Raw genomic sequence first — 16,453 nt, forward strand, 5'->3', positions numbered from 1 at the left:
CATGCGTATATTTATATATCTCTTTCTTTGTTATTTTTATATATAGGTATAAGTACATCTCTCTCTTTTTCTCTGATAAGTACATATTTACAATCAAATATATATAATTGTTGCCATAGCAAAATAATAAATAAATAATTTTCTTTAAATTGATAAAATATTTTTTCTTAAAGTCTTGAAAAAGATAATATTTGGTAAATACCTACTTGTAGCCAAAAAAATGATGAAAAAAAAAAAATTAGACATGATACCTGTTCAATTGTACAGAGATTATTTGGATATGGATACTGATGAAGAAGAGTTTGGACGTCAAGGTTTACCTATATTTTAATAAATATTATTATGTTAATATGTACCTATTTAAAATTAATCAATTAATTTATTATTTATTTATTCAGAAACACCTGAACAAGATGATGAATTACCACTCGAGCCAGAAAAACCAGTATTTACAAAAAATGAATTATCAATACTCGTTGAGTACGTTAAAAATTTAACATTAATTTCATCCAATAACAACAATAATACAATCAATTGGACTTTAAATTGCATAGAAATTATCAAAGAATATTTTAAAAATCCAGCAAATATAATTTTAACAATAACAATTTATGAGAAAAAAAACATACAAGCACACTTGGATTTTTCCTGGACTGATGATTTTAAATATATAACATATTTTTTAAGATCACCATGGCAAATTTATACACCAGATAATTTTATGTCAAGTGTTATTTTTGGTAATCATAAAAATGGTAATTTAAATAATTCAATATTAAAATATCTTGAGATAATATTTGCTCCTGTGGCAATTGAAAGCAATGAATGGCCAATTGTTATGAAAAATAAAATACTTTCATGTTTCAATCAATTTATCATGTGTCTAATTGATGTTACATATAATCATCCAGATGGTATTGCAATTCTTTATGTACCCATAGAAGAATTAACATTAACAACAGCTAAAGCTATTATAAATCAAAATGATATTATCGAAAGATTTGAAAGAATAGCAAGACATTGGATTCAAAAAATTAGAGCTATTCTTTCTTGTCAAAAAAATAATGACAATAATAATAATAATAGTAATAGTACAATTATTGATTTAATTAAATATTGGAATTATAAATGTTTGTATATCTATACTGAAAATTAATTTTTTTATTTTATTTTATATGAATATATCTATATATATATTTTTTTTTTCAGATGAAAATTTCAAGTGTCTGCAGCATCAACTTGCCAACAAATCTATTTTGAATATTATAAAAAAACTTAAAGACATTGAATCATCAAGTATCATAGAATTTTATAATTATTCTCATCAAGTTGATAAACAACTCAATGAGGCATCATCAAATATTATTTATCTTAATTTATTTTTAAATTATTGTCAAGATTTTCATGTTCCAGATGACATAAAAAATTATTCAATAAAATTATTACACTTGATTAGATTTGTTGCAAGTCAATCAAAATTTTACAATAGCACGTAAGTCTATTACTATTATTATTATACTTGATAATAAATAATAATAAATGATAATTGGTGTTATTATTTTAGAAAACAAATAAGTATATTGTGTCAAGCTCTGGCTACACAAATTATAAATCAATGCAAAAAATATATTGATTTAAATGTCGTACTCTGTGGTCATCCAAATCAAGGAAAATTTATGTTATATAATTCTATAAAAACTTGCAATACATTTTTTAAAATATTTAATGAGCTTGCAATTAATGATAAAAAATATGGAAATTTATTGACTATTTCAAGAATTGATAAATCCATTTGTTTTTGTCATATTAATACATTTATTCAAAGATGTGAAAATTTAATAGTCATTTGTGATGCAAGAATTGTGTATGACAGGTATTGTTGAATACAAATAATAATAATAATAATATAAATTATATCATTGATCATTTTAGATATGATAATGTTGATGAAATATCTTTATCTGGAGTTGAATGCTTTAATCATGAATTACAATACAAAAATATTGAAAAATTATTCATCAAATCTCTAGACAAAATAAAAAATTCAAGTAAAGATATACTAAATGTCAGTGTATTTATTTGGCTTAAAGTCATTGTTGATTTTAATAATAATATTCAAAATATTGATAATATGATGAAAAATTTAATTCATGATATATTTAAAAATATTAAAAATATTGAAGAAGCAATTGAAGCTCTTTATTCAATGAAAAAATTTGTTTTAAGAAATAATTTAAAAAAAACACTTGATGCTTATTGGCTAAATATATGGAAATTTTTTGAAAATGAATTGGAAATTATTGCAACAAGTATTAATGATGATTTGAGTTTTTGCATGCCAATGACAAGTTTAACTAGTGCTGCTTTAATTTTAAAAATTAAAAATGATTACATTTCCAGGCATTTTAATATATTAATAAATACATCTGATTGGTTTGGTGATAATGATGTTCAAAAGTAAGTTGTTTTCTTTATAATATTTTATCTATTTTTTTTATTATATTTTTTTTCACAGAAAAGTCATTGAAAAATATAAAAAAGTTGAGTGTGCTTTGTTGATTAAAAAAGAAAATTTATTTGCAATTTGGGAAAAACAAATTGTCACAGAAATTGAAATTAAAAAAATTTTAAATGTACCAGTCATTAAATTTTCAAACAATAATTGTCTAATTGAAATAAATTTAAAAAAATATTATCTAGAAAACATGAAATCATCAATAGAGTGGAAAATGATAAGACAAGATGACTGCAGATTGATATCATTGAAATATTTAAAATATATAAATGCATTACAATGTCGTTACAATGAAATTGAATTATTTTGTAGATTTTATAACATTACATTGAAAGAGTGGACAGTACAAGAGACTTTATTATTTCAAAATCATCTCAATGACATTAAAATAATAATAACATCTAGTCTCAAAAAAAATACTTGGTCATGTGAGACAATTGCAATTTTTTTATCCGATTGTTATCAAAGTGTTTATCAATTAATTGAAGAAATAAATTTTTTTAAAAATACTAATAAACAATTAAAGCTATCGTGTAATGAAATAAAAAATGCATTATTAATTATTGGAACAAATAATTTAACATATACTATGGATAATTTAAAAATATATTTATCATCTGTTAAAAATAAAAATTTTAAAATAATTAAAAATACAGCTGTTTCAATGATTCATTCAATTTTATTGCTCAAACATAAAGTTCAGTATGGTGAAACAACTCCAAAATATTGGAAATTATATGTTGATGAAATTGTTCAACAATTTAAATCAAGTATTATTATTAATGTTCAACGTTCACTTGAATCGGCATTAATATTTTTTAATAATAATTTAAATTTGTCCAATGCCACAAAACCATTGCTTAATATTGAAATGTTTTATAATGATGATGAATCATTGCAAATTGAATTTATACCAACAATTGATGATGTTAAATTTTTTTTAAACAACTTAATTCCTTTGACAAGTCAAGATGCATATTCAACTGATGAATTTACTGGAATACTACAGTGTGATGTAGATGACTTTGAGAAAAAAATAAATTTCATTGAAAATGATTTAAATATTCAAAATATATCCAGCAAAATTCAGCAAGGTTTTATGCTTTTTCTTTTTTCAATAATTAAATTTATTTATTTATTTATTTATTTATTTATTATAAAATTTATTATTTGTTTTCTCTTAGAAGTGGATATTGGTATTAAAGAGCTAATGACATTTACAATATCTTTAAAATTATTACAACAAGACATATCAAATATTGAAAAGGCACTTGATGATGTGACATGTCAACAACAACAACAACAATACATTGAGGCTAGTATTATCAAGTGTAAAAATATTATAAATCTAATAGAATCTCTCGATAATGATATTAACATTCATTGGTTAAATGTTAATATTGTTAATTTTAAAAATAAACTACAAGCTAAATGTGAGTATATTAAATATGATTTTTTCATTGAATTGTGTAAATATTAAATAATAATAATAATAATTATTATTTTCAACAATTGAGCTCATGTATCATCATTGTCATTTATTTGTTTTTTTAATCATAGAATTATTTTAATAAAATAGTTTCATCATCATTTGTTGTTGGTAATAAAAATATTAATGACAATGAAATAATAATATGCCACAAACTATGAATATATTGATAATTATCTTGAGTCTCAACAAATGTAAATAGTATTAATCCAATTATTACCAATGATAGACCAATAATTAATTTAATAAAGCTCATTTGTTTTTGAAATAATAATTTAGTTTTTTTTTCATAATAATATTTATAAATATATGATAAAATTGGAATTAAAATGGCAATTCCAAGTGGTATTAAAATACTATAAAGATCAGTACGATTATATTCAACTAAAAATCCAATAATAAATACACCAAACATATTTAATAATGATGTTAATTGTATTGATATTTTAGCCATTGAAACAAGTGTCACCCAAAATGCAAGTATACTTGAAAAAAAATCACTATATTGTAATACTTGATATTTTGTTATGCAATATTTAATTGTGCTTTCATCACATGCATGATAAATTGATGAAAATATCATTGTTGAAATGTAAACAAGTGATTCTGTATAAAGTTTACGTTTTATTGATAATAATATTGATGGTATGAAAAATATATTACTAATAATCAATGTCATTGATGATAATAGAGTGTAATTATATTGCTTAACATATTTATCATCAGTACAAGCCCAACCTTTGTAGCCACCAAAACAATTACAACTTGTATAATGAATAAAAGTACCATCACGATGAGTTTCTTGACAAACACCATTTTTACCACATGAATTTATTGGATCATCAGAAAATACACATTGTTGAGTTTTAACATTTAATGACACTAATAATTTATCTGAATCACATTCAACCATTTGTTTTTCATTTGTTTTACTATAACATTTTACTTGTAAACCAATATACCAAGTATCTGGTTGTGGATAAGGTATCAATAACGTATTATTATTATTATTATTTAAAGAAATATTAATATTCATCATCATATCACAATTATTATTTAAAATCAATGATTCATTAATATGTTTAGGTACTCTACCTCGACGAACACAAATTATTATAAAAGTTGTTGTTGTTGTTGTTGTGGTTGTTTCATTATTTAATAAATTTTCAATTGATATATCAAGTGAACCACCAATATCAACAAGTGGTAATATATCAAATTGAACAATAACCAATTGTTTTTTTGTCATCATAAGCCATGGCGTTAAATAATCTTTTCCCTGAAATAAATAAACACTTGAAAATGTTGATAATTTTTTAACTCTAATTAATTGTAATCTTTTTGCACATTTATTATCATTTTTATCATCAATTGTTGAATAAATTTGTAAACTATTATTATCATTAATATTTAATCGTGATACCCATTGTTTTATAAATGTTGTACTTTGTTTTATTTTAATTTGACACTCTGTTGTAATAATACTAATATTAAAATTAATAATACTATCTGATACAATTAATAGATAATAATAACTATCCTCAAATGGTGATGATTCATTTATAATAATTGTATCATTTTCCATTAATTTATTAAGAAAATTATCATCATCATCAGAATAATTATAAATTGGCAATGTTCTTCCTTGAAGTGCAATTGATTTAATACAAATATTTTGTGTATTATTAAATAATTTAAATTTACTTTTACAGGATGATATTTTAAGACGAAATGTCCATGTACCAGATGGTATAAATATTTTATAATACGTTGATGGTTGTATTGTTGTTATTTTTATATTTTCAATACCAATTTGTAATGTTTGTATTTCATTTTCTTGTATCCACATTCCAATTGAGCCAATACTATAATGACATTTATTTCCAAATCCTTGTTGTTGTATTTTATCATCAAAATATAACATATAAGAACCAATAAACCAATCACCATAATCAGGACTATCAATTTGTATTACAAGTGTTGTTGTATTTTGATATTTTGTTGATGTTTTATAAATTTTATTATTATTCATGGGAAATGTTGAATTATCTGGTGATATTATTGGATAACTACCATATTTTAAATGAATATAAACATCTCGTGATATACAATTTTTATCATTCATAAATGCAGTAAATTGCCATGTTGCTCGTAACACTTGTTTTGGTATATTGTAATGAAATATTGTTATGTCATTGTAACTTTTGAATGAGTTTAGTGGTCCTTCTTGAATTGCTTGTGGTATCAAACTTGTTGCTTCTTGAAAAAAAAAAAAAAAAAAAACAGTCATTTATTTAATATTAAAGCTTTTCAAGAGATTATTGTGTGATTATTTACTAATGAAAGATGATGATGATGATTGTACCATTTAATATTGACGAGATTATTAACAATAAACTTGAAATACAATTATACGAAATCATTTGAAGACTTTAAATAAAAAATTTATATTATTATTTTGTGTGATAAAAAAAAAATTTACAACACCATTGAGAAAAAATACTTGTTTTACTAGTCAAATGTAAATTTATGAATTTATAAATATAATATTAATTTGTGCATTGTTGTTTATTTTATTTTTTTCATTTATTTATTTATTTAATTTTAATAATAATAATTGTAAATTTTAATTTGGTCAAGATGGGGCTATTGAATAATTCTAAATTATTAAGACTAGTGACCTCTGGCTTTTATTTTTTTAATTATTTTTGTAAACATTGGATGTTGACATGTTGAAAATAAATTTAGATATAGCTAAATAATTGCTTTACTTGATCCAAATATTAAATAAACAATCCATCCAAGTACATCAATTATTGCTATAAATACAAATACTGCAGGCCAACTGTGTGTCATATGTAATATATGACCAGCAAAATAAACACCAACAAAACCTAATAGAATAATAATAGTTATAGGTAATAGATTGATTGATTAATTAATTAATTAAATATAGTATATATTTGACGAACCAGGTATTGCTCCAATTGAATTCATTAAACCAAAAACACTTCCTGAATCTGATGGTGCTAAATCTGATGGTACAATTGCAATTGCAGTATTGTGAAATCCAGTACCACCAATAATAAACATTAGACAAAGCATAGCACTGTAATAAGTCTCTACTTGAGCTAAAACAATTTTTATAATATAGTTAGGTATATAAGTAGGTAATTAAATTTGAGTATATATATATATGTTTTTTTGCTTATACTTAAAATGAGAAGATTGACAATTTGCATTGTCAGACAAATTGTTTCAATAATTTTTCTAGTCACAGTTACAGAATATCCAGAATTAATTAATTTTTCAGTCAATGATTTTCCAATAAAAGTACATGGTACAAATGAAAGCCAAGGTACCATATTAACCATCCAGCCCTGAAATATAATAATAATAATAATAATAATTTTAATTTAACAATTAATATTTTAATTTATTACCTCAACATCTGGATAAACGTCATGAAAATAAGTTGGTATCCATGAAAGTAATACGAAAAAACAATTATTTTGACAAGCATGTGTAAAAACACATGATAAAAATGAAGGCTTTGACCAGACTTTTCTCCATGATAAATTTTTAATATTATTAGTCTTTATTTTATTTTTATTTATAAAATTTGTCTTTTTATTTTTTTTATTATCAAGAGTTTGATAATACAATGTGGTACTCCATAAAAATCCCAAGCTCCCTTGTGTTTTGGAATTAGAAAAAAAATATAAAATAATTAATAAAAAAAATTAGTACTAAAATTAATAATAATAATAATAATATATACCCATGACATGAAATACTATTTTCCAATTGTATTTTGATAATAAATAAGATCCCAATGATCCAGTTAATAATGTGCCAAGTGCTGATCCTGATATTAATACACCAAAAAATAAAGCACGGTCTGATTCATTAACATGTTTACTTGTTAAACTAATAACACTTGGAAAATGCATTCCTAAAACAAAAAGAAAATAAATTGTACATAATATTACATCAGTATAAGACGTTATCATATTTATCATTATATACCTTGAAAAGCACCATTAATTATTCTTGTTAATGCAATAATATTAATGACAAATGAATTTTGTTGCTGTTGGGTTATTGTTGTTGTTGTTGTTGTTGTTGATGATGATGATGTTGTTGTTGTTGTTGATAATACATCAATAATATTTGGAATAAAAAATGTACTTGATGACCAACCAATCGCAGCAATCCACATAATTTTTAATCCACCAATTCTATCACTAATATAACCACTGGCAAATTGAGTTAATATATAGCCCCAAAAAAAACTTGATAATATTATACCCGAATCAGTTGTGTTCCATTTTTTTTCTTGGCTAATTATTGGCATCAACAAGGGAACAGATGTTCTTGTTGCATAAAGTAAACATGTACCACTCAGTAACAATATGAACCATTTTCTTTTTTCTTTTCTACAATATAATAATAATATGATAATACATTTTGCAATTTAATTTATTAATTTAACAATATAATCAACATACCTAGACCAAATTTCATGGCACTTGTTATCATCATCATCATCATCATCGTCATCATTGTCGTCGTTGTTGTTGCTGTTATTGCCATTATCATTATCAATTTGCTTAATTAATATTTTTTTTTCTGATTCATCAATTAATATCATATTAATTTGATATCAATTTTGATAATTATATTTATTCATATTACATTCTCGAGATCAAAAGAGATGGAGTTTGTAACAATTGATTGTTTATTGGTGTTTTTTTTTTTTTTATAATTTTCTTCCACGCCGAAAAAATAAATGAAAATATTTACAGTTTGATGCACTTGACAGCTGACAGTTAATAAATACAGTGTCTCACATGTGTGTGTGAATGTCAGTTAATACATAGGTGTGTGTGTGTATGTGATGAGAAAGAGGCAGAGAGAAATAAAAAAATTATTATCAACTATTTTACCCAGTAGTTATAGTAATAATAATTATAATTAATAAATATTTTAGTTCCAATTAAAGAAAGATAATAAAGAAAAAAATAAATTTAATAACAATCGAGACTTGACGATTGATTGTTTATGAAAATATTACATTAAACTTATAGGTATATTTCAATAAAAGTAAGTAGTACTAAATGGACAATTGCTTTTAAATTAATAATAATTGATTGTTTCGTTTAATAAATTTTAGATGAATTGGAACATGTCAATGACAAATGATCATAATAGTTGTATTACTACAAGTCAAATGAGTAGTAGTCAAAGCACTTGGAGTAGTCATACTCGTCCAAGTACTGTAACAGCTTTTGATCAACATCAACATCAACATCAACATAATCAAAATGTTGTTAATAAAAAACTTGATATTCTTTTGAAAGTAATGCAAGAAACATTGGCAGAAAATAATTTCATTGAAAAGGAAATAATAAATTTACTTAAATTTCTAGAAATTGATACACAATCATTGTCATATGAAACAAATACTGGCTTGGAAAAAGCTGGTGTTGTATTAAAAAATAAAAATATTATTGATTTTGATGAAACTAGTCTTGTTGTTACAATGGAAAATGATAAATGTCAAGAAATTATTAAAACAAGAAATGATAGAGCATTAAAAAAAATATATGAAGAATTGTGTATTAAATATTCAAAAATTCAAGATAAAGTTACAAAAGTACAAGAAAAAGTACAATATATTTGTGATATTATTGATAATGAACGTGATTTTGGTGGTGGTGGTGATAATAAAAATTCAGAGTATCAATATTCAGAAATAATTCAAAATCAAACAAAATTAAATGATTACAAGAGAATTATTGATAATTTAGAAAAAGAATTAATTGATATGAGTATTGACAATGATGGTCCTGATGCAATATTAAAAAAATATAAATATTGTATGGGAGCAAGTGGTGAACTTGCTGAATTAACAAAATCATTAAATTATTATCAAAATTTACCACCAGATATTAGACAAGCTAAAGCTGTTGTTGAACAAACTGAAATAAAAAGACAACAAGTTAAATATTTACTTGATAAAAAAATGGGTAAATAATAATGTATATCTTATTTTATCTTATTTATTTACACATACAAAATAAAATTAATAATAAAATTAAAAACCATATTTTGATTTTGCTTGATTTTTAGCAATTCTATTTGATGCCCATTGATTTTGTAATTCAACTTCCATGGCTTTAGCTTGATGTGCTAAATATGTTATTTGATGTTTCTTTTTAGATTGTCCACCAGGACCAGATCCAATTTTAATTGGTCTTTGAATTGGATTTTCAGTTAAAGCTTTTACCATCCATTCTCTTTCATCTGGTTTAATATCTTCACCATTAATATCAATGATATTTGTTGAATTAATAAGTTGAGCTTTTCTTTTAACACCACGTTTACCACATAAATATTCAATGGCTTTTTCATCAAATGCAACATTACCTTGTTCATCAACATGATATTCTTGTTCTGGTATTGGTAATTTTGGACCAATATCAGTTTTATTTTTCATTATTATTTCATCTCTAGAAAGATTAACAACATTACTTGTAAGAGTTGATTTATTTTTCGCTTCATTTATTACTTCATCATCATCGACAACTACTGATGATGATGATGATGGTGGTGATGGTGGTGGTTTATATAAATTTTGTGCTTCAATTTCTGGTGTAATTGGTAAAGCAATTGATTTGTTTAATGAAAAAAAATCAATTTTTTGATTACTCGTTGATGAGAATGATTGTTGGTTCTGATGATTATCATCATCATTATCATCATCATCATCAGAATTTGTATCGTATTTTGTATTGTATTTTGTCAATGAATCAGTTACTTTTTTTGTACAACTGACTGATGATGAAATAATTTTCTTGTTGGTACTTGCTGCTGTTGTTGTTGTTGTTTGTTGTTTTTTTAATACATGAGGTATAAAATTTGCCAGTGTTTGTGCTCCTTTTGGTGGTGGTAATAATGCAAATAAACCAGTTCCTCTCTAAAGATATAAAACACAAAAAAAAAAAAAAATCATCAAACGACAATTATTAAAATTATATTTTTAATTATAAAAAATTTAATAAGTACCTGTGATGGTTGTATTTTATTTTTTTTTAATTCAATTTCGTCATCTACATCTTTGAACTGGAAAATAATAAAAAAAAAAAAAAAACAAGAGTTAATTAATGAATAGATTTAAAATAGGTATAAGTATATAATGATGTAAAATTTATATTTGAAAACTTACATCTGAAAGTGATGGCACTGTTATTTTAACAGGATCTCTATTTTTTTTCTCTAATAAACTTGTATTTTTATTCAGTAACAATGTTGATGATGATGCAGGTATTGAAACGTCTTGCTCTTCATCACTGACATCATCTGCACTACTGTCATATGCAACTAGACTCATGACGAAAATTTAAATCAACTCACTTTATTCAAAAATAATTTTGGCTCAAGTGACAAATCAATTTAATTATTTTTTTAGCTTCCAATTTTAATAATAATAATTGTTTTTGATTAATTACAATTTATTACATTGGCACATTTAATGTTCAACCACACACACACTTGTTGCAATCTGTCAACATTAAAAATAATTATATGTTATAAATATTTATCAGAATAAGACATCCAATTAACTTTAAATACCTAATTGATTTTTTTTTTCACAATTATTAACAAGAAACACTGTAATTATGTTTATTTATGTGTTAAATAATTAATAAAAATTAAATAAGTTGATATTTACACCTACCATTTGTCTATTATGTAAACAAATAAACAGCTGGCTTTGTCAGCTCCAGGGTCATTGACACGTCCAAATTTACAAAAGTCTACAATAATTTAGGTATACCACAAATCACAATGTGTTTAATACAATTTAATTAACTGATTTATTAACAATTTATAATTGTTTAACAATTATTATTACTGGCCAATAAAAAGTGGCAAGTCGTACAATTGTGCTTTATAAAAAGCTCGTTGATAAAATGCATTGCGCAGCCATCTAGATATAAAAAATTACTTATAATATTTATTCGATAATTGATTAATTTTTTTACAGAACACTTTATCGTGTTTTTGGTCAATTTGTCTTGAAGAAAAAAAAGTTTCGAACTGTTTCAGTTGTTGCTGCTGCTGATATAGTGTTATTGTTTTAAACATTTTATTAAAAAAATGAGCAAAGACAATGAATTAAATAATGATTATCTTGTCAATCAAAATATCACTGAGACAACGATTCAAGAACTTTTTGAATCGGTTTGACAATGTTTTTTTTATTCATGAGTTAAAATGTGATATAAATTATTGTTAAAGAGTTTGTAATTTTGGATAAAAATAATCAACATGTCAATGACGTGTTGGGCTGAAGCAAAAGAGTTGACAAAAAGGCAAACAAAAGGTCAGCTTCTTTATTTAAAAAATAAATGGTAAAATAAAATTCAAGATTTTTATTGTTTTTAATTATTTAATGCATAATAAGGAATAGTACATTTTTAAATATAAATTATTGATTTTGATGATTGTACATTGTTAACAAGAAATAATTTTATCAATTTATTTAAAGTTTAAATGTAATTATTGTTTTATAGCTATCGTGGCATTCTTGTTTGAAAAATAATCTGCTTCATTTTTAAATAAATGAACAATTAAAAATTGATTCAATATTTAAATGAGGTTTTCTTTATTATGATGATGTTTTTGTCAGTATTTATTGTCATTTTAATAATATCAATATTTATTTATTCTTATTATTTTATTTATTTGTTTATAAATATTTAATAATCTTAATTATTATTAATTTATTTATTTAATAAATGATCAACTTTTTTATATTAACACTTTTTTATTTTTATTATTAATAAATAATTCACTAAATTAAAAATACTTAATAATAAATAGTATTTTGTATAGATTATGTCTAGGAATAATATTCAAAACACCAACACCATCATATTAAATTATAAGAAAAAATTATTAAATTTTAGCGTGTTCATGGAATTTTTATTTAATAGCAGATGGTTCTTGTTAAAGTGTAATAGAAATTTATTAATTAAAATCAAAATATTTAAATAGTTTTGTTTAAGTATTATAAGTATTGTCATCATTTAATTAAAAATTGATAAATACGTGTATAGAATTGAAAAACAATCAAATAAAAGCATGTATAAAAAATATTAAATAAAATATTTAATTGATAATCAATTTTTATGGCAATTTATTACCATGCCAAATCTAATAATAATTCCTTTACATGGCCAAAAAAAAAAAAAAATTGAATAATTAATTGTTGATTAATTTTTATAGACACAACTTGAAGATGAAAAAAAATTTCTTGGATTCATGTCGTTACGAGTGACAATAGTCTTTGCTTTCTATTAAAAACAAAGAGAGGTATTGAATTACTTTTTTATTTATTATAATTAAATGTTTTATTTATTTAACTATTTGCTAAAATATAATTGTTTTGAATAAATTTATTTTAAAGTTTAACAACTAAACTAAAAAATAAAAAAATAATAAACTGCTACAAAAACAATATTTTGCAGTAGATAAATTAAAAAAAAAAAAAGAGTATTAGTTAATGAATCGAATTAAATTGGTAAATATTAGTGAAAAAAACTTAGTGAATACTAATTATTATTTATTGTTTATAGAGACAGCTGAATGATGACGAGAAATTATATGGATAAATGTCACGACATTTATTGTCACTAAATTATTTACAAAAAAAATAACCACAGGTAAATGAAAAAAATTATTATTTATTAGTCAATTAAATCATAAAATCTATCAATATGATAATAAATAAAAAATTAATAATAGTCAAAGGATCGACAAAAGAAATTTAATATAAGCATTTGTACTTGTTGCTTTTTGAGTAAAAATAGAATATTAATTTATAAAAATAGTAATAATAATTTTTATTCAATATTTATAGATACAACAAAAGGATGAGTGAGTAGGAATTAAATTGAAAAATGCAATTACAAGTGCCAAAAGTTTTGGCTTTATCAAACAAGGACAGGTATTGAATTACTTTTTATTTTTTATGATTAAATTTTAAATTTATCAAAATTGTTGCTAAATTTTTTTTTTTTTTTAATTACAGATATCATTGAATATTAAAAGTTGAATAAGTATCGACAGATATCAAGGAATTTTCAATCCAAAAATGTCTCGAGTAAGTAATAATAATTATTATCCATAAATTATTTAATCACAACAAAGTTGTTATTTAGTTGTTTATATAAATAATGAGTATTTGATTATTTAGGTGCAGAGGATCATGAAGGAAGATAATTGATGTGATTTTTATTGCATGTTGGCTTATGTAATGATGAATAAGTCAAATAAACAAGGTACTTGAAAATATCTATAATAATTTATTGAATTTAAATATATTAATTTTATTTATTATTGTTTTATTTTAGAAATAATATCATGCAGCTGTTGAAAATAATTAATTTATTTAAATTAATTATTGCCTGTTGTTTGAATGGGCCATTGAATATTAGGACTGTTGTTGGTGCTGGAGCATAATCAAGACATCAATCAGTGAAACACCATTTTATTATAAATTTAATAAAATGGTATGATATGGATAATTTTATTATTATTTTTTTTTATTTGATAAATAAATTATATTATTGATTGAAAATGCAATGCATAATTATTTAATTTACTTTGTACTGTTGTCAATTGAAATAGCTATTTTCAGGCAATAATTATTTATTTATTTTGTAATGATAAAATGATGATTTTGTTGTTGTTTTTTTTTAAATTTTATTATCATTGTTTAAAATATCAAAAAAAAGAGTAATTTATTAAATATTTAACTGTCAAGTCTTTTTATAAAATGTAATATAAAAATCATCTAATGTTGGTCTAGTATTGAAAGGTATATGTGTTGATAGTGATTTAAAAACAGTTGAAATATTATGTACAATTGAAAATTAATATTTTATGGTGAATATTAATTATCATTAACCATAAACAAAAACAACAACAACAATAACAATAAATAAAACATCACTCTATGTAAATTAAATGGAGTAATGAGATGTACAACTTGTTTGACAAACACTAGCACAAAAACAACAACACTTGAATTTTTTAAATAATCTAATGATAATAATTAATAGAAATAATGATTATTATTTCTGTTAATTATAATATTTTAATAAAATTATCATACTATTATTAATATAAAATAAAAATAGCCCTCTTAGATGACATGTTGATGGACCACTTGTTGTTTTAACAATTAATTGATGTTATACAATGAATATAAATATTAATATGCATCTATTTAATTATTTAAATGTCACTAGAAGTTTATTTTGATTTTATATTAATAATTTAATGATAAATAGCACTGTAATACATATTGTTTATATTATTTGTGTGAGCTGTCAGTTGCTGTCAGAGCTTGTTTTACAGTAACCTACATGTCAAAAATATTATTTCTTGCAGAACGCGTAACACTAATTAATTTTTGTCTAATAATGATCGTATATAGCTCAAAAAATGCGTTTAATAATTATCTACCGGAATATATTTCTAGAATTATTCGCGAATCAATTAAACGGGAATTATTAAATAATATACTGCAAAAAACGCGTAGTTAACCCCCTAATATTATGATTATTTGATGATTTTTCTCGGACTTCGTGTTTTTTCGATTCTGATTTTGGTATCAGGAGACCACACAAGCGAGTAGGTATTCCGTCAACTTTAGCCATGTCGGTATATTTATTACCATAGTGCACTGAATTATCCGTCGGTAAAATACCATCCGCGATACTACATAAATTTGAATTTTAAATGCAAATTTCATTATTTTATTTATTTATTAATTATTTATTAATGTTTAATACATTGTTACAAGTATATATTGTTTATTATTACTTGCTAATGTTTATTTACATAATATACATAGTGGGTGGTACTTTATAGCCTATTATTTATGCAATTTAACGTGTAATATTTATTTATTCAATATCTATTACTTTTCAGTAACTAGTTACATTTATTTATTGTTTTTAAATACTTGATAATGGTTACTTACATGATATTACTGGCAGTTGCTACACGGTTACATAATAATTATAGAATATCAAATATAGTAATTATTCAAATATTATTAATTAATACTTGATGAATAAAAATAAGTATTTATTGTTTTTTAATTACTTTACAATGTTCTTTTACATTCTATAAATAATAGGTGGTACTTTTGAGCACAGTATTTCTTAAATATGCCGTATAATATTTATTTATTCATTATTTATTAATATTTGACAATTCTTTGTGTTTATGTATTATTCTTAAAAACTTTATAATGTTTATCTACATGATATAGACAGTGGGTGGTATTTCTTAACATGGTATTGACATATCATGTATATATTCATTGGTATTCTTAATTTAACTACAGCATATTTATATTGTTTGTT

General features: G+C 22.7%; 5 protein-coding genes and 1 long non-coding RNA gene across 7 annotated transcripts; 3 read left to right on the forward strand and 3 right to left on the reverse strand.

The window, feature by feature from the left end:
- Window positions 1-100: 100 nt before the first annotated feature.
- Window positions 101-4,031, forward strand: LOC122858499 (dynein-1-beta heavy chain, flagellar inner arm I1 complex-like). The gene is made up of 7 exons (XM_044161437.1): window positions 101-314; window positions 399-1,130; window positions 1,210-1,492; window positions 1,565-1,873; window positions 1,933-2,457; window positions 2,516-3,609; window positions 3,700-4,031. Exons 1-7 carry the CDS (start codon window positions 221-223, stop codon window positions 3,993-3,995), a joined length of 3,333 nt encoding a protein of 1,110 aa, XP_044017372.1. The 5' UTR covers window positions 101-220; the 3' UTR covers window positions 3,996-4,031.
- An 82-nt stretch (window positions 4,032-4,113) lies between these two features.
- Window positions 4,114-6,447, reverse strand: LOC122858501 (transmembrane protein 8B-like; the record flags this gene model as incomplete). Its single annotated transcript, XM_044161439.1, has 2 exons — window positions 6,342-6,447; window positions 4,114-6,263 (listed from the first exon to the last, which is right to left on the reverse strand). Coding segments are annotated over exons 1-2 (2,181 nt in total), but the record flags the coding sequence as incomplete, so codon positions are not given.
- Window positions 6,370-8,659, reverse strand: LOC122858502 (solute carrier family 17 member 9-like). Its single transcript, XM_044161440.1, has 7 exons — window positions 8,516-8,659; window positions 8,034-8,443; window positions 7,786-7,959; window positions 7,448-7,698; window positions 7,219-7,384; window positions 6,977-7,135; window positions 6,370-6,898 (listed from the first exon to the last, which is right to left on the reverse strand). The coding sequence occupies exons 1-7, from the start codon at window positions 8,656-8,658 to the stop codon at window positions 6,759-6,761; spliced, it is 1,443 nt and encodes a 480-aa protein (XP_044017375.1). The 5' UTR covers window position 8,659; the 3' UTR covers window positions 6,370-6,758.
- Window positions 8,660-8,875: 216 nt separating this feature from the next.
- LOC122858506 lies at window positions 8,876-10,076 on the forward strand. Of its 2 annotated transcripts, none has more exons than XM_044161445.1 (2): window positions 8,876-9,094; window positions 9,181-10,076. In XM_044161445.1, the coding sequence occupies exon 2, from the start codon at window positions 9,181-9,183 to the stop codon at window positions 10,042-10,044; it is 864 nt and encodes a 287-aa protein (XP_044017380.1). In that variant the 5' UTR covers window positions 8,876-9,094; the 3' UTR covers window positions 10,045-10,076. The 2 variants fall into 2 exon arrangements, with proteins under 2 accessions (XP_044017380.1, XP_044017381.1); XM_044161446.1 differs by having other exon boundaries at window positions 8,881-9,110.
- LOC122858505 (proline-rich protein PRCC-like) lies at window positions 9,932-11,941 on the reverse strand. The gene is made up of 5 exons (XM_044161444.1): window positions 11,749-11,941; window positions 11,236-11,571; window positions 11,076-11,132; window positions 10,084-10,986; window positions 9,932-9,988 (listed from the first exon to the last, which is right to left on the reverse strand). Exons 2-4 carry the CDS (start codon window positions 11,398-11,400, stop codon window positions 10,105-10,107), a joined length of 1,104 nt encoding a protein of 367 aa, XP_044017379.1. The 5' UTR covers window positions 11,401-11,571; window positions 11,749-11,941; the 3' UTR covers window positions 9,932-9,988; window positions 10,084-10,104.
- A 1,326-nt stretch (window positions 11,942-13,267) lies between these two features.
- Window positions 13,268-14,868, forward strand: LOC122856319. The gene is made up of 6 exons (XR_006374134.1): window positions 13,268-13,388; window positions 13,652-13,738; window positions 13,936-14,022; window positions 14,107-14,178; window positions 14,272-14,356; window positions 14,429-14,868. It is a non-coding gene; the product is annotated as an uncharacterized LOC122856319 (long non-coding RNA).
- Window positions 14,869-16,453: the final 1,585 nt, after the last annotated feature.

This window comes from Aphidius gifuensis, linkage group LG5 (assembly GCF_014905175.1).
Source record: "Aphidius gifuensis isolate YNYX2018 linkage group LG5, ASM1490517v1, whole genome shotgun sequence".
NCBI lineage: Eukaryota > Metazoa > Arthropoda > Insecta > Hymenoptera > Braconidae > Aphidius > Aphidius gifuensis.

Coding starts and splice junctions, on each gene's coding strand:
- LOC122858499 (XM_044161437.1), top strand. CDS start 221: ATGATGAAAAAAAAAAAATTAGACATGATACCTGTTCAATTGTACAGA. Junction 315..398: donor AGAAGAGTTTGGACGTCAAG/GTTTACCTATAT, acceptor TTATTTATTCAG/AAACACCTGAACAAGATGAT. Junction 1,131..1,209: donor TAAATATTGGAATTATAAAT/GTTTGTATATCT, acceptor TTTTTTTTTCAG/ATGAAAATTTCAAGTGTCTG.
- LOC122858505 (XM_044161444.1), bottom strand. CDS start 11,400: ATGAGTCTAGTTGCATATGACAGTAGTGCAGATGATGTCAGTGATGAA. Junction 11,133..11,235: donor CAGTGCCATCACTTTCAGAT/GTAAGTTTTCAA, acceptor ATTATTTTCCAG/TTCAAAGATGTAGATGACGA. Junction 10,987..11,075: donor ATAAAATACAACCATCACAG/GTACTTATTAAA, acceptor TTATATCTTTAG/AGAGGAACTGGTTTATTTGC.
- LOC122858506 (XM_044161445.1), top strand. CDS start 9,181: ATGAATTGGAACATGTCAATGACAAATGATCATAATAGTTGTATTACT.
- LOC122858502 (XM_044161440.1), bottom strand. CDS start 8,658: ATGATATTAATTGATGAATCAGAAAAAAAAATATTAATTAAGCAAATT. Junction 8,444..8,515: donor TGCCATGAAATTTGGTCTAG/GTATGTTGATTA, acceptor ATTATATTGTAG/AAAAGAAAAAAGAAAATGGT. Junction 7,385..7,447: donor ACGTTTATCCAGATGTTGAG/GTAATAAATTAA, acceptor ATTATATTTCAG/GGCTGGATGGTTAATATGGT.